The sequence below is a fragment of the Vombatus ursinus genome, unplaced genomic scaffold (assembly GCF_900497805.2).
Source record: "Vombatus ursinus unplaced genomic scaffold, bare-nosed wombat genome assembly UNPS02000580.1, whole genome shotgun sequence".
Lineage (NCBI taxonomy): Eukaryota > Metazoa > Chordata > Mammalia > Diprotodontia > Vombatidae > Vombatus > Vombatus ursinus.
The window spans coordinates 13,479,244-13,503,414 of NW_020940358.1; the positions used below are offsets into that span (position 1 = coordinate 13,479,244).

The 24,171-nt window shown below is 38.9% G+C and overlaps 1 protein-coding gene across 1 annotated transcript in view; it reads left to right on the forward strand.

Annotated features, from left to right (window-relative positions):
* The window catches only part of LOC114034761 (piezo-type mechanosensitive ion channel component 2-like), a 161,539-nt gene that overhangs the window by 49,283 nt on the left and 88,085 nt on the right, over window positions 1-24,171 (forward strand). Inside the window, exons 3-8 of the mRNA XM_027850563.1 lie at window positions 17,335-17,436; window positions 18,584-18,626; window positions 19,394-19,574; window positions 21,473-21,680; window positions 22,777-22,990; window positions 23,972-24,146. Of these exons, the coding sequence (XP_027706364.1) occupies window positions 17,335-17,436; window positions 18,584-18,626; window positions 19,394-19,574; window positions 21,473-21,680; window positions 22,777-22,990; window positions 23,972-24,146 (923 nt within the window). The remainder of the gene's footprint in view (window positions 1-17,334; window positions 17,437-18,583; window positions 18,627-19,393; window positions 19,575-21,472; window positions 21,681-22,776; window positions 22,991-23,971; window positions 24,147-24,171) is intronic.

A 24,171-nucleotide genomic window follows, 5' to 3' on the forward strand; every position in this document is an offset into this window, starting at 1 on the left:
CCTTATAAACTACTGGCAGCAGGCATGGCATTTCCTCCTCAAACCCATCCGCTATAAACCCTGCCTATATGTGAATAATAGTGGTACAATACAACTCAGCTGTGGCCAGTTTCAATACTTCAATAGCCACAGCACAAAGGGAGCTAGACGCATCTTCCTCTGCCATTAGCATTGGCCATGCAGAAGATGCTCAGTAAGATTGTGATGGGACATACAGGAAGATATTCCAGGTAAGGAGAAACAGTATGGACACAGGCAAAGCATTCTAGTAGTCCAGTTTAGCTTGAGCATAGGCCATGTGTGTGGGCGTACATAGTGCAAGTGGTGGACAGAGCCAGAATGAGGCATTTCTATGCTCTGGGTAGGGTTTGAAAGGTGAACCATCCACACCATGTGTTATTGTTCATTACAGGCTTTGAGCTTTCCCTGGAACACCCACAACTTATCAGAAGACACATACCTACCTCCCATGGAGAGTAGAATTTTCTTACAGGAAGAGAAGGGAAAGGAAATAAGCATTTATTAAGTACCTATTAAATGCCAGACACTATGCTAAATACTTTACAAATATCATCTCATTTGATCCTCACAATACTGGGAGGAAGGTGCTGTTATTATCATCCCTATTTTACAGGTGAGGGAACTCTGGCAGACAGAGATTAAATAACTTGCCCAAGGTCACACAGCTAGTAAATATCTGAGACCAGGTTTGAACTAAGGTCTTCCTGACTTCAGGCCCAGTGCTCTATTCATTGTGCTACCTAAGTACATGAACACATATACAGTTATAAATTCATATGAAAATATCCCTCATTGTGTCCTCCCATGGACTACACCCTAAATGTTTGTCCACCCTCTTCACTCCAAGTTCTGGGGGGACCTTCCAGAGGCTGGAAAAATGGGCTGAGGACAGAGTATGTGGATCCTTGAATTACATGGTGTCAGCCCTGGAAGAGTTCTCCACCTATCATGATAATGTATTTATAGCAGCCTCTAGTGACTATGACCTTGAGGGAGAGAGGTCTGGATGAGAAGAGACTTCAGATGATTTTGTCTGTAGAGATAGAGCATGCTGACACCAAAACTCTCCTGTGACCTACGGTTTGACTGTGTTACATAATGCCTGCTAACATATAAAAGATTATCTTTTCCCTGGGCAGGTCCTTTCTCTTGGTTGAGTATGGTTTAGGGAAGGCTCTCTGGTCTGAAATATCCATCTTTTCCACATCCAACCCTTTTGAAAACTTTCACTTCGCCTCTCAGTGAAGGAATTTCCACCGCTCAGAGATATAGAACCATTCTCTTAAAATACATATACCTCTGATTAGATTAATTCTATTAGTCATTGACAGGGAGGCAACATGGTGGGTAGGGCATTGGCCTTGAAGTCAAGAAGATGTGGGTTCAAATCCTGACCTAGATATTTATCAGCTGTGTGACCCTGAGCAAGTCACTTAATCTCTCTGTGCCTTGGTTTCCTCATCTGAAAAATGAGGGGGTTAGACTCAATCACTTCTAAGTTCCTTTCCAGCTCTAATTCTATGGACATATAAAAGCCTAGTGTGTATTAACTAATAAGACTGCTTTTCTCCTAACACCCAGCTGACATACTGATATTTTAACTATGGGATGAGAGGGGGTATTTGGGATCCTAGAACAACGGGAAGTGGCACAGATATGGATGTGGTATAGGACAGCTCAAGGACCAGAATGGAGCAGAGGAAATGAGGGGAAAGGTACCTACTTCAGCCTTTCCTTTCATTAGCTCTATTTCTGAGACTGGTTGAAGAACCATCAGATATTTATAAATGTCCCATGAGAGACAATGTGGCATAATGGATTGCCCACTGACCTGGGCTAGGAGTCAAGGGACCTGGATTCTAGTCATAGAAGCATAGAGTTTTAGAACTGGAAGAGGATAACTGTATGACCCTGGGCAAGTCACTTAACCCTAATTGCCTAAAAAAAATGAAATAAAATAAAAAATAAAAAATAAAGTAAACATATAGAACTGGAAGAGGAGCTTTAAATGTCATCTAAATCTAATTCTTCATTTTACAAATAAAGAAACTGAAATCCAGAACAGTACAATGATTTGCCCAAAGTCACACAGGTTTTAAGTAATTGAACCAGAATTTGAACCAGGGTCTTTTGACTGCAAATCCATGCTCTTTCTAGTATATAACATTGATATTTTGACTCTTAGGCTAACTTGCTATTTGATCTTTGACAAGCCATTTTGATAAGTCATTTCTTCTAAGCCTCAGCTTCCTCAACTGTAAAATGAGGGATGTTTTCTAATCCCAACTCTCTACTTAGGGGATGGAGCCTATGACTAATAGGGGACAATTAATAGAAGAAAATATTTCAGGGAAAGAGGGTCTGGTCCAAACTGTAATCCAAGGGAATATATGGGACATTCTACCCTATCAAGCCAGATTTCACTAGATAACCAAGCTTGAGGCATAGGCAGGAGGTAGGAAAAGAAACCCATAATAGCAGTTCCAAAGTCAGATAATTTAGCAAAATCTGGGAAAAATACATTTCAGTGAGGAGTGGTAGGCATTAGCAAGACAATGATTTGTTTCATGAAAAATATCTCTGACCAAGGAAGATTTTTTCATGGTGACCAAGAACCAGCCACTGCCCCATTCTTTGCTTTATAGCATGGATGTTGCTGTAGTCCTGGACAGGACTGGACTAAATAATCTCTAAAGTTCTTTCCAGATCCAAAATGCTGTGAAATATAATAGATGCTTCTTTTATGGTTCCAAAGAAGGAATTGGGCTCTGGGACTGCCAATTCATCATTTCTGACTGGCACCAGGTTTATTAACAAAAATATTTGAAGTATAATCTTTTCACACTCTGATTAAACATTTAGCAATTTTCAATCAAGGCCCACGTTCAAAGCAGTAGAAAATCCTTTCTGCATAGATGACTCACCAGAATGAATGTTCCTTTTGATTTTCCTGTAAGTGATGCCTCCCATAATTGCTCCATTAGGCACTGGAGCCTAGATCCCAGAGAGATGCTGGAGCATTACCTACCTGTCATTCATCTCTACTAAAAGTACTGACTCTCAGATGCTTCTATATTCCGTCAGCAAGAGCTAAATTGACCTGAGTAAGGTTTATTTTAATGAACACATTCTTTCTCATGATTCACAAATTTAAAATATTTAGTTGAAATTTAATGGGGAGAGGAAGTACAATACTTGGTGTAGAGGGCAAGGAAGCAAAACAAAGTCAAGTCAACAAACATTTTATAAGTACTTACTGGCACTGCCTGGTACTGTGCAAAGTTCTTGGAATAAAAATACAGAAGAGAAAGACCGACAGTCCCTGACCTCCAGGAGCTTACATTCTAATGAGGGAAGACAACACATGAAAGGATGCTGGAGAGGAGAGGTGAAGAGGGGAAAGATAAAGACAAGGGTGAGACCTGGAGAGTCTGGGTTGTAGCCTAAAGAGAATGAAGACATGGTGGGCATTGTCTTTTTTCTTAAAATGGAGGTTCTGGGATGAACCAGCCAATCAGATGCAGCCAAGTAGCTGCAGGGGCAGAGGGTACTTCCAATGTGTGAAGTTCAGAGGAGAAGGTGAGCTTCCAGGGTGAAAGGGTTTGGGGGCATTGTAGAGAAAGACCAAGAGAGCCAGAAGTGCAGCTTCTTCTCATTGCTAGAAGTCTTTCTCCCATTTACAAGTATGCAGGAAGTTCCCTTCAGTCATAGTTTAATTTCTTTGCTGGGCTCCTCGAAGCACCATGGATCTATGCTCAGTCTGTTCTGGGCTCCCAGTACAGATGCTGTCTTCAGCTGACCTGAACAGTAGGATACATGGGAAGATAAGAAGTCCCAAACTGGGTGGACTCTGAAGTTCACCAAATTCTGTTTTTGTATTTGTTTTGTATTTGTTTTATTGTGTGTTTTTTTTCTCACATCACCTCATTTTTCTTTGCTGCGAGAAGTCATGGCACACTACTGATGAAAAGTCATACTACCAGAGAGTTGAGAAACTCATGTATGTATATTTGATTGCAAATGTAAATTCCATACAACTGGATTGGGACACACATAATTGCAAGTATAAATTCCATGCAATTCAAAGCACAATTAACAAAACTGCACTCCCATCACATCTTTATTTTATAGAGGAGGTTCACTTTGCCGCTGGCTATATCATCCTGGATGTTCTGGCCCTGAAACCCCTACCATTTCTCCCAAAACTTTCCAGTCATGTCTTCATTCCTTTATGGACTCTATTTCTGACTCTCTGGACTTTTTCCAGCATCCTCTTCTCACCCCAAACACCACATATACCTTCTTCCTCCCTTCCTTCTGCTTTTCAGCTAGCTTCCTTTTATGTTATTAGAGTGTAAGCTCCCTGATGACAGGAACTATCTTTCTTTTGGTTGCATTTTCAATCCCAGCACTTAGTAAAGTTCCTGGCACATAATAACTGCTTAATAAATCCTTACTGATTTGACATGATTTGACAAAACAATAAGACAACTTTTGTGACACAGTCAATAACTCCTTGGGTGAAAATGTATGTTTCTAGATACTTTTATCAATAAAAAATAGATAGAAGGGATTAATGAATTTGGCATGCAACTAAAAAAAATAAATACAAAAATAAAAATCCTGAAAGTCAAAGAAGAAATTGACCAAATCGAAAGCAAAAATAAATAAATAAATAAATAAACTAATATATAAAACTAGGAATTTTTTTAAGCTAATAAAATAGGTAAACCATTACTTAATGATACAAAGAGATATTGCATTGAGAACAACACATTTTATACATAGAATGTATGTATAAAAATGTTACATACAAAGTATATGTATACAAATAATAAATTTTATATACAACGTATATAAAATATGTGGGTGACTACCTACCAAATCACAGCCACAGGAATTATATGAATACAACTAAAAACCATCTTTTACAGAAACAAAACAGGCCTAAATAATGGGATAAATATGGGAATACAATTTGCTCGTGAATAGACCATAACCATATAATAAAAATCATAGCACTAAATCGGTTTATTTATTCAGTGTCGTGCCAACTGAACTACCAAAGGGTTACTATAGAGAGAGCTATAAAAAATTCTTAACAAAATTGATCTGGAAGAACAAAAGATCAAGAATCTCAAGGGAAATAATTTTTTAAAAGTGAGAAAGGGAACAAATTATACTACAAAGCAGTAACCATCAAAACTATTCAGCGCCAGTTAAAAAATAGAAAATTTGATCAGTGGAACAGATTAGGCTCACAACTTACAGAAGCCAAAAACAAAACAAAACAAAACAAAACAAAATAAAACCAAACCCAAAAATATAGCACAGTGCAGCTTAGTGCTCAATAAACCCAAAGGCCCCAGCTGCTGGGGTAAAGACTCACTATATGACAAAAATTGTTGGAAAATAGAAAACAGTCTGGCAGAAATTAGATATAGAACAACCTCTCACACTATGTACCACAATAAGCTCCAAATTGATATGTTATTACATGTAAAAGATCACTTCATAAATCAGTTGGAGAAGCAAGGAAGAAATTTTGTATTTTACATCTATAGATAGGGGAAAAATTTGTGACCGAACAAGGAATAGAGATGATCACAGAAGATAAAATGGACATTTACAATTACATGAAATTAAAAGTTTTGTAACTAAAAAAATCAATACATTTAAAATTAGAAGGGAAACAGTTAATAACTGTGAAAAATACCTTGGCTGCAAGTTTCTATGATAAAGGTCTCATATCCAAAATATATAAAGAAATGATGCAACTTTATAAGAGTAAAAGCCATTTCTCAATAGATAAATGGTCCAAGAATATAAGCAGGTAGTTCTTAAAGAAAGAAGTCCAGACTATCAATAGAAATATGAAATATTGTTCCAAGTCACTAGTCATTAGATAAATGAGAATTGAAGCAACTCTGATGTTCATCTCACACTCAGATTGGCAAAGATGACAAAAAAGGAAACAGAGAAATCAGACCTAGTAATACATCATGAATGTACTGTTGGTAGAGCCATGAACTGGTCCAGCTAATCTGGAAAGCAATTTGGAATTATGCCTCAAAAGTTACTAGATTGTGCATACTCTTTGACCCAAGGATATCACTATTAGGCCTATGCTCCAGAGAACAAAGAGCAAAAGGTCTTACATATACAAAAATACTTATAAAACATCTTTTTGTAGTGATAAAAATGGAAAACTGAAGGGTTCCCCATGCCTGAATACATTATGGTACATGAATGTGATAAAATACTATTGGTTTCAGAAAAACTTGGCAATATTTGTATCAACTGCTACAGAGTGAAGTAGACAGAACCAGAAGAATAATTATGTATGTGTGCGTGTGTGTGTATGTATATATATAATGAAGACAACATTGTAAAAACAAAGAAGTTTGAAAGACTTAAGAACGCTGATCAATGAAATAATCAACCATGATTCCAGAGGACTGATGATGAAGAATGCTTCTCACTCCCTGACAGAGAAGTGATAAACTAAATATACAGAATGAGACATTTTTTGACATGGCCAATATAGGAATTCATTTTACTTGGTGGTAGGAGGGGAAAAAATAAATGTTTGATAATTGAAAAAAACATTTAATTTAAAAAATAAATAAGTGTTTTTTTAATGCACAGAAAACACAGAAAAGAACAGAAAGAATTACACTAGCAGAATAGCTTTATAAGTTACATGTTGAATTTATTATGTATTTTTAAAAGAAAAGTAAGCTGTATAGAATATATAATGTATATAATAGAGTTGTACTCTATGTTCCATTATGTATAAGGAAATGCTCATTTCATTTGATATTTATGAAATTAAGTATTAAGAAATAAATTTTAAAAAGAATGCTGTAACATCCAGAACATTCAAGGTGATCTTCCACTGTATTCTGCCCTGTTCAGATCTCAGATAAAGTATTGTGTTCTGTTATGGCTTCCACATCTTGGGAAATACTTTTAAAAGCACCTTCCTGGATAACACTCAAACACATATGACTATAATAATCAATATTACATGTTGAATTCATCATGAAGGTACAAAAGAAAGTGCTTTGTGAGAGCTAAAAGGGAAGGTCATTACTGATTAGGGTTCATCAAAAAGTTAGCATTTGAGTTAGACTTTCGGTAGGCAAGGGACAAAACATTCCATGCATAAGGCACAGTACAAGCAAAGATTACAAAGCAGACAAGTGTGGGTGGAGCATGGATGAGATAAGGCTAGAAAGGTAGAGTGGCATCAGATTGTGGAGTACTATAAATGCTAAATTAAGGAATTTGAACTTTACTCAAAAGTGGGAGCCACTGAAGCATTTTGAGCAGAGAAATGACATGATCGGTTCTGCGCAAAAGAAGGTTATTCTGGTAGTGTTATGAAAGATGGATTAGAGAATGAAGAGAATAGAAGTAAGAAGAATTGTTAGACCATATTGCTGGTAATGAGGAGCCATTACTAAGGTCGTGACAATGGGAATAGAGAAGAGGACACAGGTGTGAGAAATATTACAGAAATGGAGTCAATAGGACCTGGTTTTAAAAGCCTTTAAAGGCTCCTGAAATTGGAGATTATTGCCTTGCATGTTCTTGCTTCCTAGCCAACTGGTGATTACTAGAGTACATTTTGTGCATCCTAGAAGAACATATTGTAGCCTTGAACTTGTATCTCAACTTTTTCTCCAACATTGACATATAGAAGATCCTGTTCCTGAAGCAGTCCCATGAACAAAACCACAAAGCCTTGAACACATGTTTCAAGGCCATGTTTCATGTCTCAATAGATCAAAGACTTCCATAAGACACTGCACTAATTGTAAGGTGAGGAAGGTTATTCCTGCCATTTTCACAAGTGATAATCCTAATTGTAACCAGTAATATTACTTTAAAATAAGGCAGGTAAAACCAGCTTGAGGAATATGATGCTTTTTTAAAAAAAATCTCTAGGATGCTGGTTTCCTAAAGGGACAATCAGGTTCAATACTTGCTATGGTTCAGTATCCTCCCCAGACCAAACCAGTGGACACATTAACATCAAATAGAGGCATTTAATTAAACAGAATAGTAAGGTAAACAACAAAGAAAATCCTCCTCTCAATACACACACACACAGGGGCAGAGATTCCCACAGATTCCCATACCACTGGTATGGAGAGAGGAATACATGTAATTTGGAAAATGCAAACTCCTGGGACTGGAGCCCAACCAGAATACTTCTCTGCTTCCAAAACTGACAGCATCTTCTGGGCTATTGGTGCAATGAATTGAGAACTTCTAATGCCATCAGCTGGGTTACTTTTTCCACTGAGCTGCCATTTTCTGTTGTTCTACTGAGCTATAACTGCCATCTTCTGACTATTCAATTATTTGAAACTTCCATATGACCTTTGCAGGCAAGCACTGACTCTAAGGGAAATATTGAGGTTTTTGGTTTTGGCTTTTGTTTTTTTTTTTTAGTATTTTTGTGTGAGTGTAAGGGGTGAAGGTGAATGTGTCTATGTATGTGTACAAGATAGAGAGAGAGAGAAAGAGAGAGAGATTATCTAGCTTATTGTTTCAGGGCTGTTTTAGCTCTTTTGTGAGTCAGACACACAGTCCATCCAGTCAACACGGGAAAAATCTTTTCGATTAAATCTGTCTTTTGAAGTATTTTGCTTCTTTTATGGTGTCATCTTGCCCTGATATTTGGATTGGGTGCACATATTCTTTTAAACTCTTGACAGGCCCTTGGGAGATAATACTAGGACCATGCAGCTTATCCATGATTTTCACTCAGTAAGATGGAACTTCTAACTTTTATCCAGCATTTCAGCAACAACACTTAAACCAGTATTCTCCTTACATGGATAAAATTTGCAACTCTCTTTAATCCAAATTATATTTTTTAATTAAGCCTGAGTTTGAGAGTATTTTTTTTTATTTTGTAGACAAAAAAAGGAATCCTTTTGAGCTTATGCATCAATATCTTCAATTCAATAAGCATTTATTGAGCACCCACTATATTTAAGGCCCTGTACTAGGCACTGGAGAACTGAATTGTAGTTGTCCAATATAAACTTTTGCTTCTATAATCTATCTATTTATCCATATATATATATATATATATGTACATGTGTATCATATATATCATATATCAGTCATGGTTGCTTTGTTGGCTAGATTTTGCTTAAATATTTCTTTGTTACAGGAAAGGCATTGATGGTTGGGTGGGGGGTGGCAAGGTAAGTTGGGAAATGATTCTGATATATATGTAAAATCCGCAAATAATTTCTGGTTCTGCCTGTCTCTTTAAAGCATGAAGACCCTTATTTTCTCTACCATTTTAAAATGTATTTTCCATTTTCCAAAGTCAATTATACCTTAAATGCTGCATATCCTCAGCTAGCCAAGGAGGCTTTCCTATTTTGCTGAGTGACCACCATCTGCAAGCCATTATCCAGATGCTTCAGATAACTGGTTCCAGATAAGATATTCCAGAATCGTGGTATTTTCCTCAGAGGAGTTAGAGTTTATAGACGTTTAACAAGGCAGTAGTATTATTCTATGTAATCTGATATAAGCTAAAGTCACTCCAGTTTAAACTGCACAAGCATACAGGAAGGATTTAGTCAGAGGATGGTACACTGGTCTCTCACCATTAAAGCACAGAGAATTTCAGAGAAGTAGGGCTGGCTGCACAAAATTGGTCAGGCTAGGTAATTTCCAGAGTCAAGTGTGATTCTTGATTCCTCACTCTTACTCATCCCACATATTCAATCCTTATGGTTTTACTGGGAACATCATTGTGTGGCATTTCTCACAAGGATTCTGTTTACCCCCTCATTTTTTTTCTAATTTATAGTGGCACAAGACCTACTTAATCTCGGCATCTGTCTTTCGGGTCACAAACTGACTTTAAACTTCAAGCAAAGCAAATTTAACATTTCTGGGAACTAGAAGGTTGCTATTTTGATGGGAGAAAATTCCCTATCATCTCTCAAATGACATCATCAAGGCCACAACTTTGCAAAGATATCCATAAATGAGGCCAGCCTTGGTAGAATAGGGAATCGCTTATTTTGAGAATTGGGGCTAGGCTTGCCTATTAGGCAATCAATACCAAGGGCTGCAAGTACTGAGGACTGACCCTATTCTACTTTTAGTGAAATCACAAGTTAAGGTGTAGAGGTCAAGTTGGGTAGTCGTCAAAACACTTTTTTGAGAGGTCATTTTTCATATGGTCTTTGTATCCTCAGCACTTAGCACTTAATAGGCACTTAAAACGCTTGTTGTTGGACTAGAAAGGCAACTGTGGTGTATTTGCTAGCTATTATAATTCAATCAGCAAACATTTATGAAGCATACTCTGTGTGTCACCCAGGTACTGTACTAGGGATCTAGGAGACAAATGCAGAGAATAATATAACCCCTACTCTCAATAATCTTATTTTTTATTGGGTTATTGGGAAAAGCACTGGATTTACAGTCAGAAAAACCTAAGCTGGCTTGTGTTGTTTTACAGTTGTGTGATATTAAGAAAATCACTTAATCTCTCTATTCCTGTTTTCCCATCAGTGAAATGGGAATAGTTATACCTAGGGTGGGAAACCTGTGGTCTTGAGGCCACATGTGGCTCTCTAGATCCTCAAGTGTGGCCGTTTGACTGAATCCAAACTTCATAAAACAAATTCCCTTAACAAAAGGATTTGTTCTGTAAAACTTGGATTCAGTCAAAGGGCTGCACTCAAGGATCTAGAAGGCCACATGTGTCCTTGAGGCCACAGATTCCTCACCCCTGAGTTATACCCATAAGACCTACTTCACTTATGAAAATTAGTAGTAGTAGTAAATAAATTAACAATGATAATTTAACATATAGCCAATTAAGATTCTCTCACAACAACCCTGTGAGATAGGTTGTGTAAGTATTATCTCCATTTTACAGACGAGGAAATTAAGGCTCTGAGAAGTTAAAGAATTTCGCTAAGATCACACAAGTAGTAAATTATCTGAAGTGGAATTTGAACTCAGTTATATTAATTCCACTATTCCAATATCCCAAGGAGATAATTCCCATAAAACATTTGAGACCACTAAATGCTTTATGAATGTCTCCTACTAGTGAAGACATTGAATTATTCTGTTGTAGTTGTTGTTCACCTGAAAATGTCCCAGATGATGATGGTTACTGGCAGGGTGCATGAAGTTTCCACATTAGCTTCTAATTGGGAATTATGGCTCCTTCCAACCTAAAAGGAGAGAGTTGAGACTTTGAAAAAGAAGTGTTGAGAGATCGATGCTTTCTAAGAGCAAAGTTGAAGAACACTTATTCAGCAAGGAAGTAAGAGGCTAGATTAAGGGGAAAAGGCCAAGGAAGGGATCAATTTTTTCCACTGACTAAGCACATAAGAATTAGTGTAGAGCCCCCTTAGTCCCTCAGTTGCCTTCCCAGAATTCCCTTCTTAAAGTTGACTGATATACACTTGACTTTTTTTTTTTCTGGCCATAGACAAAGGTTGGTGGTGAAAAGCAAAGTATGCAGCCTGAAGAAGAGGGGATAAAGTCTTTCCACATTTCACCACAATCTAGTCTGCAAGGCTGAGACAACATATAGCATTCTTGGCCTTCTTTGTGAGCGGATTGAAGATTATGGCCAGTGATGTCACTTCTGGGCTCACTTTTAGAGTTCTTCTGCCATTCTCCTTGATTGCAGGTAAGATTGCTTTCTTCCTTTTGAGAAGAAAATCACAATGCATGGGTGAGTTTCATCCCCAAGGTAGTTGAGGTAGAAAATTTTCTATACAGAGTCTCCCATAGCTCTGTAGAATGTGGCAATTTTACTTTATTTCCAGCTAGAGATATAGCTACTACCTTGATACACTGGAGACCTTCAGCCTGGAAATATCAACTAGAAAACTTCTCCTTTTCTGGAATCTGGGATAATTAAAGGACATTGGAAGCACGTTCTAGTGTGTTTAGGAGATGGAGCAATAAAGGTAGACTTTGGATTCAAAGTTAGCCAGGTTTTTAAGCTCAGCCTCTATTTAGGACATTTTCTGAACTTTCCTAACTTAGTATCTTGGTAGATGCTGTGTGGATGTTGGGGGAGGGAAAGGTGTGTCTATAGACATCAACATATCCAATAGAGTAAGTCAGAAATTTAGTCCCATTTAGTTATGTGGACAGGCAGACAGTTTATAACTGATTTTTTGGATACATTGCCAATTGTTATATATATGTATATATGACCTCAAAAATAGAGCCCTGACTCTGGAGTCAGAGAACCTCAGTTCAAATACTGCTTTTGCTGCTTATCTGTGTGACCTTGAGCAAGTCACCTGGCCTTCCTGGGCCTCAATTTCCTCATTTATAAAATGAAAGGATTGGAACAAATGACCTTTGAGGTGCCCTCCAACTTTCCATCTATGATACTATGATCTTATGAATAAACTAACAGCTTTAGACGGTATCTTCACATACAAAGGAAAGATATGAGATGATTATCCAGAGAATTCATCTGAAATATCACTATAGTTGTGGCCAAAGTTTGTCTACCTGGATAATTCTTTCATTAATTCACCATGTCCCCAATTATGGACGTAGTCCAACCAAGGACGATAGCAGGGAACATGGGACATCACACACCTCCAAATCTATTTGTGTACCAACTTTCCCAAATTGTTGTTCTTTGTTCACCAGTGATGCTGTATTGCATCCAACCAGACATTGCAATATTAGTTATTGTTAGTGAAGTGAGATTTTTTCTAGCCCTATACTGTAATTGGGCAAATTATTTTCAGCTTGATAGAAATTCTGTTTTTTCCCAGCCACACTTGGAAATGATATTTTGTGTGGCTAAATGGATGACAGGTATGGCCATATTAACAAAGAAAGACTGAAAAAGTGAGAGCCTGGTCAGCTTAAAATTACTGGAATAGTTCATTACAAATGGGGCAAAGAGCTAGAAAAATCTATGAGATTTCTTACTGGAAGTTCAGTGATATTTATAACGAACTTCCCAGGTGAGGAAACTCCCTCTACCAATTCAGTTTGTCCTCCATAACTTACAGTCTTAGAGAGTTGCCTAGACTAGCACTGAGTCATTTACAATTATATGTATCAAAGGTAGGACTCAAACTCAGTTCTTCTATTCACTCTCCTATAGCCTTTACTTTACTTTAACCTCTGCTACAAGCAAAGATTCTAAATATGGAGTATGGTGACTTTTTTTTAATGCCTTGATAACTGTGTTTTAATATATTTTATTTTCTTTGTATTCCAATGTATTTTGTTTTATGCATTTAAAAACATTCTTCTGAGAAATAGTCCATAGGCTTCCCCAGAAGGGGCCCATGACCCAAAAAAGGTGAAAAAAATCTTTCCTCAAGAAGGAATGTGAATGAAATTCTGTCACATGTGTTCCAATTCAATTCAACAAATGTTGGTCAACTGCCTACCCTGTGTAAAACCCTATGCAGGGGGCTGGAAATATGAAAATATAGACATACACCTTGGTCTAAAGACATTTAAAATGTAATTGGTAGGGTACGACATTTTAACTATGATTTTAAGAAGAGTGGGATAAATACAAAGTTCACACAAGAGGGGAAGAAATCACTTTCACTTCAAAGGGTTGGGGAAAGTGAATCATGGAAAAGTTTTTGGAGGAAGCAGCACCTGTATGACCTTGAAGGAAGGAAGAGGCTTCAACAGTTGGAATGTATTGGGGTACTGGATTTGGGATTCAGGGTGGCCAGGGGATGGTGTTTGTTCTGTTGTCTGCTGAGGATCTGACATCTTGATATTTTTTCTCTCTATTACAGCTATATCATTCAGGTACAATGGAATGTCAGTTGTCTACCTTATATTTTTACTTCTCCTTCCACTCTTTCCTAAACCCTCAGCTAGCTCAATGAAAGGTAGGTAAACAGTGTTGAAAAGCTTTCAATGTAAGATAAGGAAAATAGAATGTTATGTTCTCAATTTGTAGGTATCATAGAGTACACCCCTGGAGAAAACCAAAACCAAAACAATGAAGATTAGCATGCTAATAGGTAACTTCAGTTCTTAATTTAGCTTGCAAATACTTTAATAGGGGCTGAGAGTTCAGAAGAGAAGAGAAATACATTAAAGTCAGTGTAAGAGTGTTGGCCTTGGAGTCACCAGTGACTAGCTCAAATCCTGCTTACTTCCTAGTTGTAGGATCACCTCTCTAGGCCTCAGTTTCTTCATCTGTAAAAGGAAGATAATAATAGTACCTATCTCATATGAGAAGCAGTAGATTGAGTGTCATTTGTTATAAGGAAGACCTGGGATTAGATCCCTCCTCTGACATTAGCCATGTTACCATATGCAAATCATTTAAACCTCTCAGCCTCAACCAACTCTCTAAGACATCTAATAATACCTTCTCACAGGATTGATATGGCAAACAAAATAGATTATATATGTGAAGTGTGTTATGAACCATGAATGTCAGACAACTTTATCTTGGATATAATACCACAGTGAGAGGCAATTTGGCCTAGTAGACAGAGGATTAGCCTTAGAGTTGAAAGGATCTAAATTTGAATCCTTCCCCCAATACACACTGGCTATGGGGCCATGGGCAAGTTGGTTAACCTATTGACTGCTGGAGACTTTGTAAGATGGAGGGGTTGCCAAAGTAGAGCTGATCAACCAATCAGAGGGTGAGAAAATAGGTCATATCCCACTCTCCCTGTGATAGCCAATCATGGGGGGCTGGTCCCCAACACAACCATACCTGACCTCATCTGCCAGCACTTCCTTCCTTCAGCAGTAGAAGCTCCTGACTTGCCCCATTCTGAGCCAGGCATGGCCTCCAGAGGAGTTACAACTCAACAGTTTTCTTTAGCAGCAGCTATATGGGTACCATCAGGGAAATTTTTCCCTTCCTAAGCTTTCCAGCCCCTGTCCACCAGGTCACTTTTTAGCTTCAGCAAGGCACCTTGGAGGGAGGGATCTGGGCTCAGGGGCAGGGAATAAAAGTCCTGCCCCCCATTTCCATTTCATTTTGAGTGAGTTTTGCAGGATGAACAGGCATGATTGAGTTGTGGTCTGCATTGCTGATCCCGTTACAACCCATCCCTTTCCCAAACTTCCCTGTTTGTGTTGAGGACTGTACCATCCTTCCAGTCTTTGAGGTTCTTGACCCTGGTTTCATCTTCAACTCTTCCCTTTCCTTCAGTGCACATGTCTAAATGGTTGCCAAACGTTGCTGTTTCTATCTCCATAACATCTCTCACACCTGTCTCCTTCTTTCTATCCCAACAGTAACACTTGTAGTGCAGGTCCTCATCACCTCTCATTAGGATTTTTGCAATTTTTGCAATTTTCTCCATGCTTCCCATTTCCCCCTACTCCCTTCTCTCATCCACACAGGTGCCAAAGTGATTTTCCTAAAGCACAGGCTTACCCATGTCATTTCCACTCCCCACTCAGTAAACTTCAGGGGCTTCCTATTGACTCGAGGATACAATATTCTTTCATCTTTAGCTCATTTGCTTAAATTTCTATTTTTCCTAATATACATAATTAGCACTATAGTACTTGTACATAATTTATAAATAAGTAAATATGCACATATTTGGATTGCATGTTCATTTTTTAAAACTGATATGAGCATGAGATCAAAAAGGCTTAGAGACCATTGCTCTAAAATGGTTAGAGAAGGATTAGCTGCCAATCAGCATTTGGTAGAGGGAGTCTCCACACCAAAAGTTCCCCACATGGATGAAATTGCAGTTCTGCCCTGTGTCCTCTCCCCCCAAAATAGTACCACTGAGCAAGGGTCATATAGACACTGACTTGAACAAAAGATTGATTGTCGAGCTTTTCAGAGAGCACCCTGGTTATAACAGTAAGAGACATGGAAGTCTGGAAACTAGGCTTAGGTGCTGGCCCTACCACTTATTTACTGCTGTGTCATCTTAGACAAGGCACTTACTACTTCCAAGTCACTAATGTCTATAAGAGGGGATTAATGATAGTCATACTATCTACCAGTCAGGGCTACCATGAGGAAAGGGCTTTGCAAACTTTCAAAAGTACTTTAGAAATGTGAGTTATTATTGTTAATAACCTATGATCAATAGTGAATACTTTATTTTATAAATAATAAAACCCACATCTATGTAGAACTTTGAGTGTTTTCCTTCCAACTCCCCTATGAGGTAAGTACGGCCAAGTACTATTAATTCCACTTTACACAGGAGGAAACAAAGGGCCAGAGAGAGGTTAATTGACCCTTTTTTGGGTCACAAAGTAAGAATCAGAGCAGAGACATCAGCCAAGATCTCCATGCCATGACAGCACCTTTATTAATGACACAGATTACAAGAGAAACTAACTGCATAGAAAAATCCAATGCAATAAGCACTAGAAGAATTATGTAAAGAGAGAGTATTTTCTAAATATAGAATAATCTAATTTGTTTGAATCTCATTCATCTGGTGAAGGGTTAGATGAAAATTTGACTTTGGTGCTGTCTGTGATGAAGTGATCAAAGAATCAGAGACAAAAGACTCTAAAAAGAAAACTTATTCAGCAAATTAATAGTGTGACAAAAAATTCAACTTTAGGAGGAAAGCTTAATCCCCTAAGGAGAAGAAATCATGTTAAGTACTTTGCAAGCTTTCATTTCCATTTGACATATGAACCAACTCCACATTATTCTTACATATTCATTAGAGGAGGCGTAAAGGAATTCTACATGCCTCTGTTGATCTAAATCTGCATACTGGAAAATAGGAATTTTCTGTAATTACAGGATGAGAATAATTAAAAATGACCTCTCAAGTCTGAGTTGGTGAGGCGATTCAGTGAACGTAATTTGGCCTCCCTTCTTACCAAGGAAGAAAAGAATCACCAATTTCCCAAGGAATAGGAGAAAACATTTTGGACTTAAATTGTCCAAATATTTGCCTTGAAACTTAATAGCTGCTTGCTGGTGTTTGATGTTCCCAAGTCTCAGTTTCCTCATTTGAGTAATGGGGATGATGACAAAATCTACACTGCCAAAGCAGTTTGTAAATCTTAAAGTCTATTGATATTGGAGATATTATTATAAAGGAAACATAGCCAGTTCCCTCTGATGCCTTCCCCCCAGCCCACCCCACCTCTAGAAGATCCTACTATTTGTCTATTATGGCTTTGACTTCCTTGGTGAGAGTACAAGATGTATGCTGTAGTGTGCGTGCAGTTTGGAGAATGCACTATATACAGAAAAGAGATTAAATTGACTAGCACAGGCACTGGGGTCTTCCTGAGGGTAGAGTGACCCTTAATTTTCCCTGATTCCTTTTCTAGGAAGCACAAAACATCTGCTGAGAGCAATCTGTTACACCAGTGCCTTCTTCCTCCTGATACAAGTGGCTTCTCAAATGGTTTTTCGTTTCATGCCTCCTGATGGTGAGGAACAGTATACTTTGATTTTTTTTTTGGCAATTGGGGTTAAGTGACTTGCCCAGGGTCACACAGCTAGTAAGTGTCAAGTGTTTGGTCTGAGACCGGGTTTGAACTCAGGTCCTCCTGACTTCAGGGCCAGTCCTCTATCCACTGTGCCACCTACCTGCCCCTGTACTTTGATTTCTTGCTGCACAAGAGAACCCAGAAGTCAGAATTAAAAGTGGACACTGATTTCAGTAATAGGAAGAGTGAAGTCTTATCATTCTTTCCTTTTTCTATGTGCCACTTTCCTTTCCCCAAGCTTTTCTAAGGTGGACACATCTCCTTTTCTTTTTCCTTTAACCCTTCCTGGCAGTATTTTAGCAGAGTAGCAGCCAAAATCACAGAATGAATTGCAAGAGAGAAAGGGGAGTGGAGTGATGAGGAAAGCAAGGGATAGAAGTCCCTGTTAGAAAGACTCCAACTGGTAACTCCAGCAAGAGGCCGTACAGTATATTGAAGAATGCATTGGACTTGGAGGCAGAAAGATCTGGGTTCAAGTCCTACATCCGGCACTTACTAGTTTTGTGACCCTGATCAATTTTTGTTACCACTCTTGTACCTCATTTTTCCCATCTATAAAATAAAGGGGGTTGGACTCAATGTCCTCTAGGGTCCATTTCAGCTCTAAATCTATGATCTTAAGATATCTACATCTTCCACCTACTGAACCCTGGGAATGGGAGAGTGTCTATATGGAGTCTCCCATCTATATAGTCTCCTCCAATCAAAATGTAAGCTCCTTGAAGGAAAGGACTGTGCCACTTTTCTATTTTTATTCCCAGTTTTTGGCACATGGTAAGCACTTAATAAATGCTGTTTAATTCATTCATTTGTGGATTCCCAACAGGGAAAAAGACAAAGGATGGTTTCAGGCTCCACTTAATATTCAGCTCTCTTCAATAAAAATTAATTAAGCATATGCTATATGCAGAAAATATCAGCACACCAGTACTATCAAGAAGCACATCCTGCCACTTTCTGCCCCACTTCAAACGGTAACACATAGCAAAAAAAGAGAGCCAGAGTGATTAGAAAGGAATGAATTGGTTGGTCTGAAAACAGCAAGTCCTAATATATGTGAATAAGATTCTTTGCTCTCTTCTCACAGGTGCAGTTTGGGAAGTGGTTCTTGGGGATTTGGGGATTCTAAGGTAAGAACAAGTTTGATAAGCAAAGGAGGATAACAGGCAGTTACTGTCCCTAAATGATTTTATACAATTCAAATAGTATTTCTTGAGGACTAGCCCTGTGCTAGGTGATGTTGGGAGGTATAGAAGAAAGACACGAAAGTTCTTTCCTGGAGGAGATGACAGTCTAGTTGGGAAGGCAGGTCACATACATATTTGAAGCAATTAAAAAATAATATTGCCTAATGCTACATGACATGGTGTGGTCAGGGAATGCTAGAGGAGAAATGAGGTGGGCTAGAGTACTTGGGGAAAGCTGGAAGGGGAACTTGAAGTGGATTTTGAGGGATGAGTGGCATTTGGGAAGGTGGTAAGAAGGATGACAGTGGGGAAGGAGACTTAAGCTTATCAAATTGAGGATTATGGCCCAAATGCAGATAGCCAAAGGAAAGGCAAAGCAAGGAATCTATATATTTTAAAAGCTAGCAAATTATTCCTTTTGATAACTGTTATTATGGTATTGTGACAAAAGCCCTAGACTGGGATTCAGAGGAGCTAGGTTGGAAATTTGGCTCTGCCGTTTAATACCTGTGTAATGCTGGGTAAATCACTCCTCTCCCCCAACACCATGCCTCAGTATCTGCATTTGTAAAATTGATAGGGTAGGCTGCACCTCCAATGTTCCTTATAGATCTCCCATGAAATCATTGGGATGAGAAAATAACACCATAATTTCCTACCTCGCCCCCCCAAAAAACATCTCTACTTGATTTTTATTTTCCCCTCCACAGATTCAGCCAGGTGGATGCTAGGAATATTATACGTCTATTGGGTCCAGACATTGGGATGCTGGTCATATCTCTTGTCATCATAAAATTGAGCCAAAAGCTGGTGATGCCCCTTGTTCCTGAGTCAACTTCACCCTCCCACAGCAACGAGATGGAAGAGGAGACAGAGGAGGAACGACAGGCAGTGAGTAGATCTCCATGCTATCTTAGGCCTGATGTTGAAGTTAGACTTTGGTTGGTGAAGGTAATGGGGTCTAAGTGTTCCTGGACCAGGAAATCAAGGGACAGGTCCAGCTTTATCCCATACAGAAGGAGAATGAAGGACGGCAGTGAAGGCAGTTGTAGCCTTTATGCCACATTAAACGTGCAAGTCAAGGAATCCTGTGAATCTTAAATAGATTCCACTCCTTAGTCAATTCACTATCTCAGACAGTAAAGGGATTGTGGCATGTGGTTCAGAGGCTTGAGGCTATCTTCTAGTTTCCATCAATCAATAGAATGACAAGCATTTATTGCTGCTCCTTGAACAAGACACTCTCATCTGACTCTAGATATGTTCACAGGACGTTTCCCCATACCTCTTCTAAACAATTCTATACAATTCAAATAGTATTTTGTATAGGACTGTACAGAATGCTCTCTCTTCTCATCTCTACCTCCTGGCTTTCTTGGTGCCCTTCAAGTCCCAGATAAAATCTTACCTTCTATAGAAAACCTTTCCCAATCCCACTTAATTCTAGTGCCTTCTCTCCCTTGATTATTTCCCATTTATCCTGTATATAGCTTGTTCACATGTAGTAATTTGCATGTTGTCTAACTCATTAGAATGTGAGCTACTTGAGGGCAGGGACTATCTTTTACCTTTGTAAAAGGTAAGCACTTGGCACAGTGCCTGGTACATAGTAGGTGCTTAATAAATATTTATTGACTGATTGATTTATGAATTGCCTACTCTGTGCCAGGCACCATGCTAGGTGCTGGGAATACAAAAATAAAACTCCTGAGGTCCTTGCTCCCAGACTTTATATTTTATTGTAGGAGACAAGTACATGGTGAGAGGGCACTAACAGGTAGATCTGGAAAAGTTTTGTGTAGAAAATGGTACTTGAGCTGAATCTTTCCCCCCCTGTAACAAACATCTATAGGCTGAAAAACCAATTCCCACTTTAGCCATAACTGCTCTCTCCCCCCCCAAATATGCCTCTATCTGCACTCTGAGTCCATCATCTCTTTATCTGGAAATGGATAGTACATTCCATCAAGAGTCCTTTGGAGTTGTGACTGGTCATTGTGTTGATCAAAATTCCTTAGTCTTTCATAATTGTTTGTCTTTACAGTATTGTTATTATTGTATAAATTGTTCTCCTGGTTCTTCTCACTTCACTCTGCATCAGTTCATACAAGTCTTCTCATGTTTCTCTGAAACCATCCCCTTTATCATTTCTTAGTATTCCATCACATACATATATCATAAATCACTCAGACATCTCCCAATTGATAAACACTCACTCAATTTCCAATTCTTTGCCACCAAAAAAAAAGGCTATTATAAATATTTTTGTACATATGGGTCCTTTTCCTCTTTATCTGATCTCTTTGGGAAATAGACTTAGTAGTGGTATCCATGGGTATACACAGTTTAATAATTTGGGGGAGATACTTCCAAATTGCTTTCCAGAAAGGCTCCCCCAACGGTACATTAAATTACCTCTTTTCCTTCAGCTCCTCCAGCATTTATCTTTTTTCCTTTTTGTTACCTTTGCCAATCTAATAGGTATGAGATGGAAGCGGTTTTAATTTATATTTCTCTAATTATTAATGATTTAGAGCATTTCTTTCATATGGTTATTGATGGCTTGAATTTTGGGCTGAGTCTTGAAGGAGCTAAGGGATTCTACAAAACAGAGAGAAGGAAAGAATGCCTTCTAAGCATGGGGGACTGCCAGTACCAAGGTTCAAAAAAAGGCAAGGGAGTATCCTATATAAGGAAGGTCAAACAGGTCGGTTTGACTGGACTGTAGAGTATGGGGAAGGGTAGTAATGTGTAATGAGACTGGAAAGTAGCTTCAACTCTTTTCACAGGGAGATGAAATCAATCTGGATATTGATGACAGTAATTCCGACAGTAGCACATACTCCGAGGAAAGTGTTTCTGAAGCAAAGAGCAAGGGGAAGATGACAGAATTCTTGGGCAAAATCACTACCATCACCACCCACTTGAAAACAATACTGGACACCCTTGTAACAATAACTGGGAAGGTCCTGGTGACCCTACTCCTGGGCTTGTCAGGTAATGTTGGGGTCTACATGGAAGAGGAAGGACTTGGGTTGCTCAGACTATGATCCATAAAATCCAATTTAGGGCCTTCTCGGGAAGCCTGCTTGGTGAAGCGATGCCCTATGGAAACTCCAGAGGTTCTCTTGGGTCTGACTCTTACTCTGAGAACAATCCAAACTTCCTAAAGCTACTAAGGCTGGACACCCTGATCAGTTTACCTACAACTAGCAGACTTTCTGAGGCAGTTAAGTGACACGGCTTAGAATCAAGAAGGGCTGAGTTGAAAGCCTTCATCAGCCATTTAGTAGCTGTGTGACCCTGGGCAAGTCACTTCATGTCTCTAGGTCACAGTTTCCTTATCTGTAAAATGAGAAAGTTGGACTTGATGGCCTGTAAAGTACCTTCTAGTTCTAAATCTATCATTCTACGATCCTTTCTCCTCACAAAATCATTGACTGTCAGTGCTTAAAGTGAATTTAGGGATCATATAGTCAAACTAGCTCCTACTACAGGTGAGGAAATGAGGTAGTATGGTACAGTGGAAAGAGCCCTGAACTGAAAATCAGAGAAACTGAATTCAAATTCTACCTCTCTGGCCCTGAAACAGAGGTAAGGGAAGAGAATAGGCATTTATTAGCCACCTACTGTGTGCCAGGCACTGTTCTAAGCACTTTACAAATATATCATTTTATCCTCACCACAACCCTGTGAAGTAGGTACTATTATTATCCCTATTTTATAGTTGAAACAGAGGCAGACAGAGGTTACATGACTTGCCCAGGGTTACACATTTAAGAAGTATCCGAGGTTGGATTTGAACTTAGGTCTTCCTGACTTCAGGTTCAGTGTTAGTAACTGTCAGAACTGAGATTCAAACCCAGGTCCTCTGACTCCAAATCTGATGTTCTTTCTGTTATATCTTACAGTCTCTTTTAAATATTTTAGATAATGTCACTCCTACAAAAGTCCTATATTGAGCCACCCAGCTTCTGCTGACCGTACTAGTGACCACCCTGACACATTGTTGTTGGCTGTTTTGTTGATGAGAGCATGAATAGGTTTAGGGCTTAAGCTCTTCACTCCAAGCCCAATCTGTTTCTCTCCCCAGGAATCATCTATCCTTCACTGACGTCTGCTGTGTACTTTGTCACCTTCCTGGTCATATGTTCCTGGTGGTCCTGTCATCAAGAAGTGGGCACCCTGGCCTTCAGCACCGTGTGTGTCTCCCTGGCCATCTTTACTGCAGGCCACATTGGGAGCCTCTATCTCTATCAGCTGCCTTACTTCCAAGACTTAGTTCCACCTGAAGACATTTATGCCAGGTAGAAACCAAGGCTACAGCCTGGGCTTCAAATTGTCTCTCTCAATTAAGGGGAAGGGTTCAAAGCAAAGGTTTTCTGTCTTTGAGCCCAGTCAAAATTATAATCCAATTCAACAAATGTATTTATGAAAAATCCATTATATTCAAGGCCCTATGATTAGTGCTGGGGAAACAAAATTAAAAAACAAAACTGACCCTACCTTCAGGAAGCTTAAATTCTAATGAGAAGGGCAGGGAAGATTTCAGGGTGTGTATTGGAAATTTTTGTTGTTTGGAACCTGGTGTAATGAGGCCAAAGTCTAGAGTTAATTCTCCATGTGAGCTGACTTTGTCCACGATCGTCACATTGAAGCTGGTTCTGACAATCATGGTGAGAACCGGGGGAGGAGGTGCTGATGATTCAGTACAAGACTCTCTCCATAACTGGAGAACCATTAGAGAAGCACCAGGTGGTGCACCAATGGTATTACTACCTTGCTATGTGGAAGATAACCCTTCTGGCTCTGAGATCTGTCCATGGGCTAGAACTAGAGTTAGAAAGCACATCAAAGATCCTCTAGTTCAAACCCTGCATTTTGCAGATGAGGAAACTAAGGCCCAGGGAGTTTGAAGGATTTGCTCAAGATCATACTGGTAAGACAAATAGAAGTTGAATCTGAACCCAGGTCCTCTGACTTTAGAGCCTATGCTAAGTGCTAAATACTAGGGCTACAAAGATAAAAAGAAAAGATTCTCTTTCCTCAAGTGACAGTCTATGTTCCAGTCTGAAACAGAGATGGGAATTTTGCTGGGCTACCAGTTTAATCTCCCCATCCTTTGAAAAATATGTTTAAAAATCTGACAAAATCTGTTTCACAGAGAAAACTTGCACAGGGTAGACATAGCCACACAGGAAGCAATGATAATAAAATAAAGCCACTGACTGACAGGAAACGGTGTTGCTTAAAACCCTTTCGCTATGTTTTGTCTCTACTCTCTTTAGGCTACTGGGCATGACTGCTGTCATTAAGACCAATAGGACAGAATCCTGGAAACTCCATAGCCACCCAGGGCTCAGCTGGCCTGAGTTTGCAAATCCTCTCATTCTGCTTCTATCCTATTATGTGCTAATCATGCTATTACATCAATGGAATCCAAATCCAAAGATAAGTGAATGTGTAAGTGAATGGTTTGGTCTATATG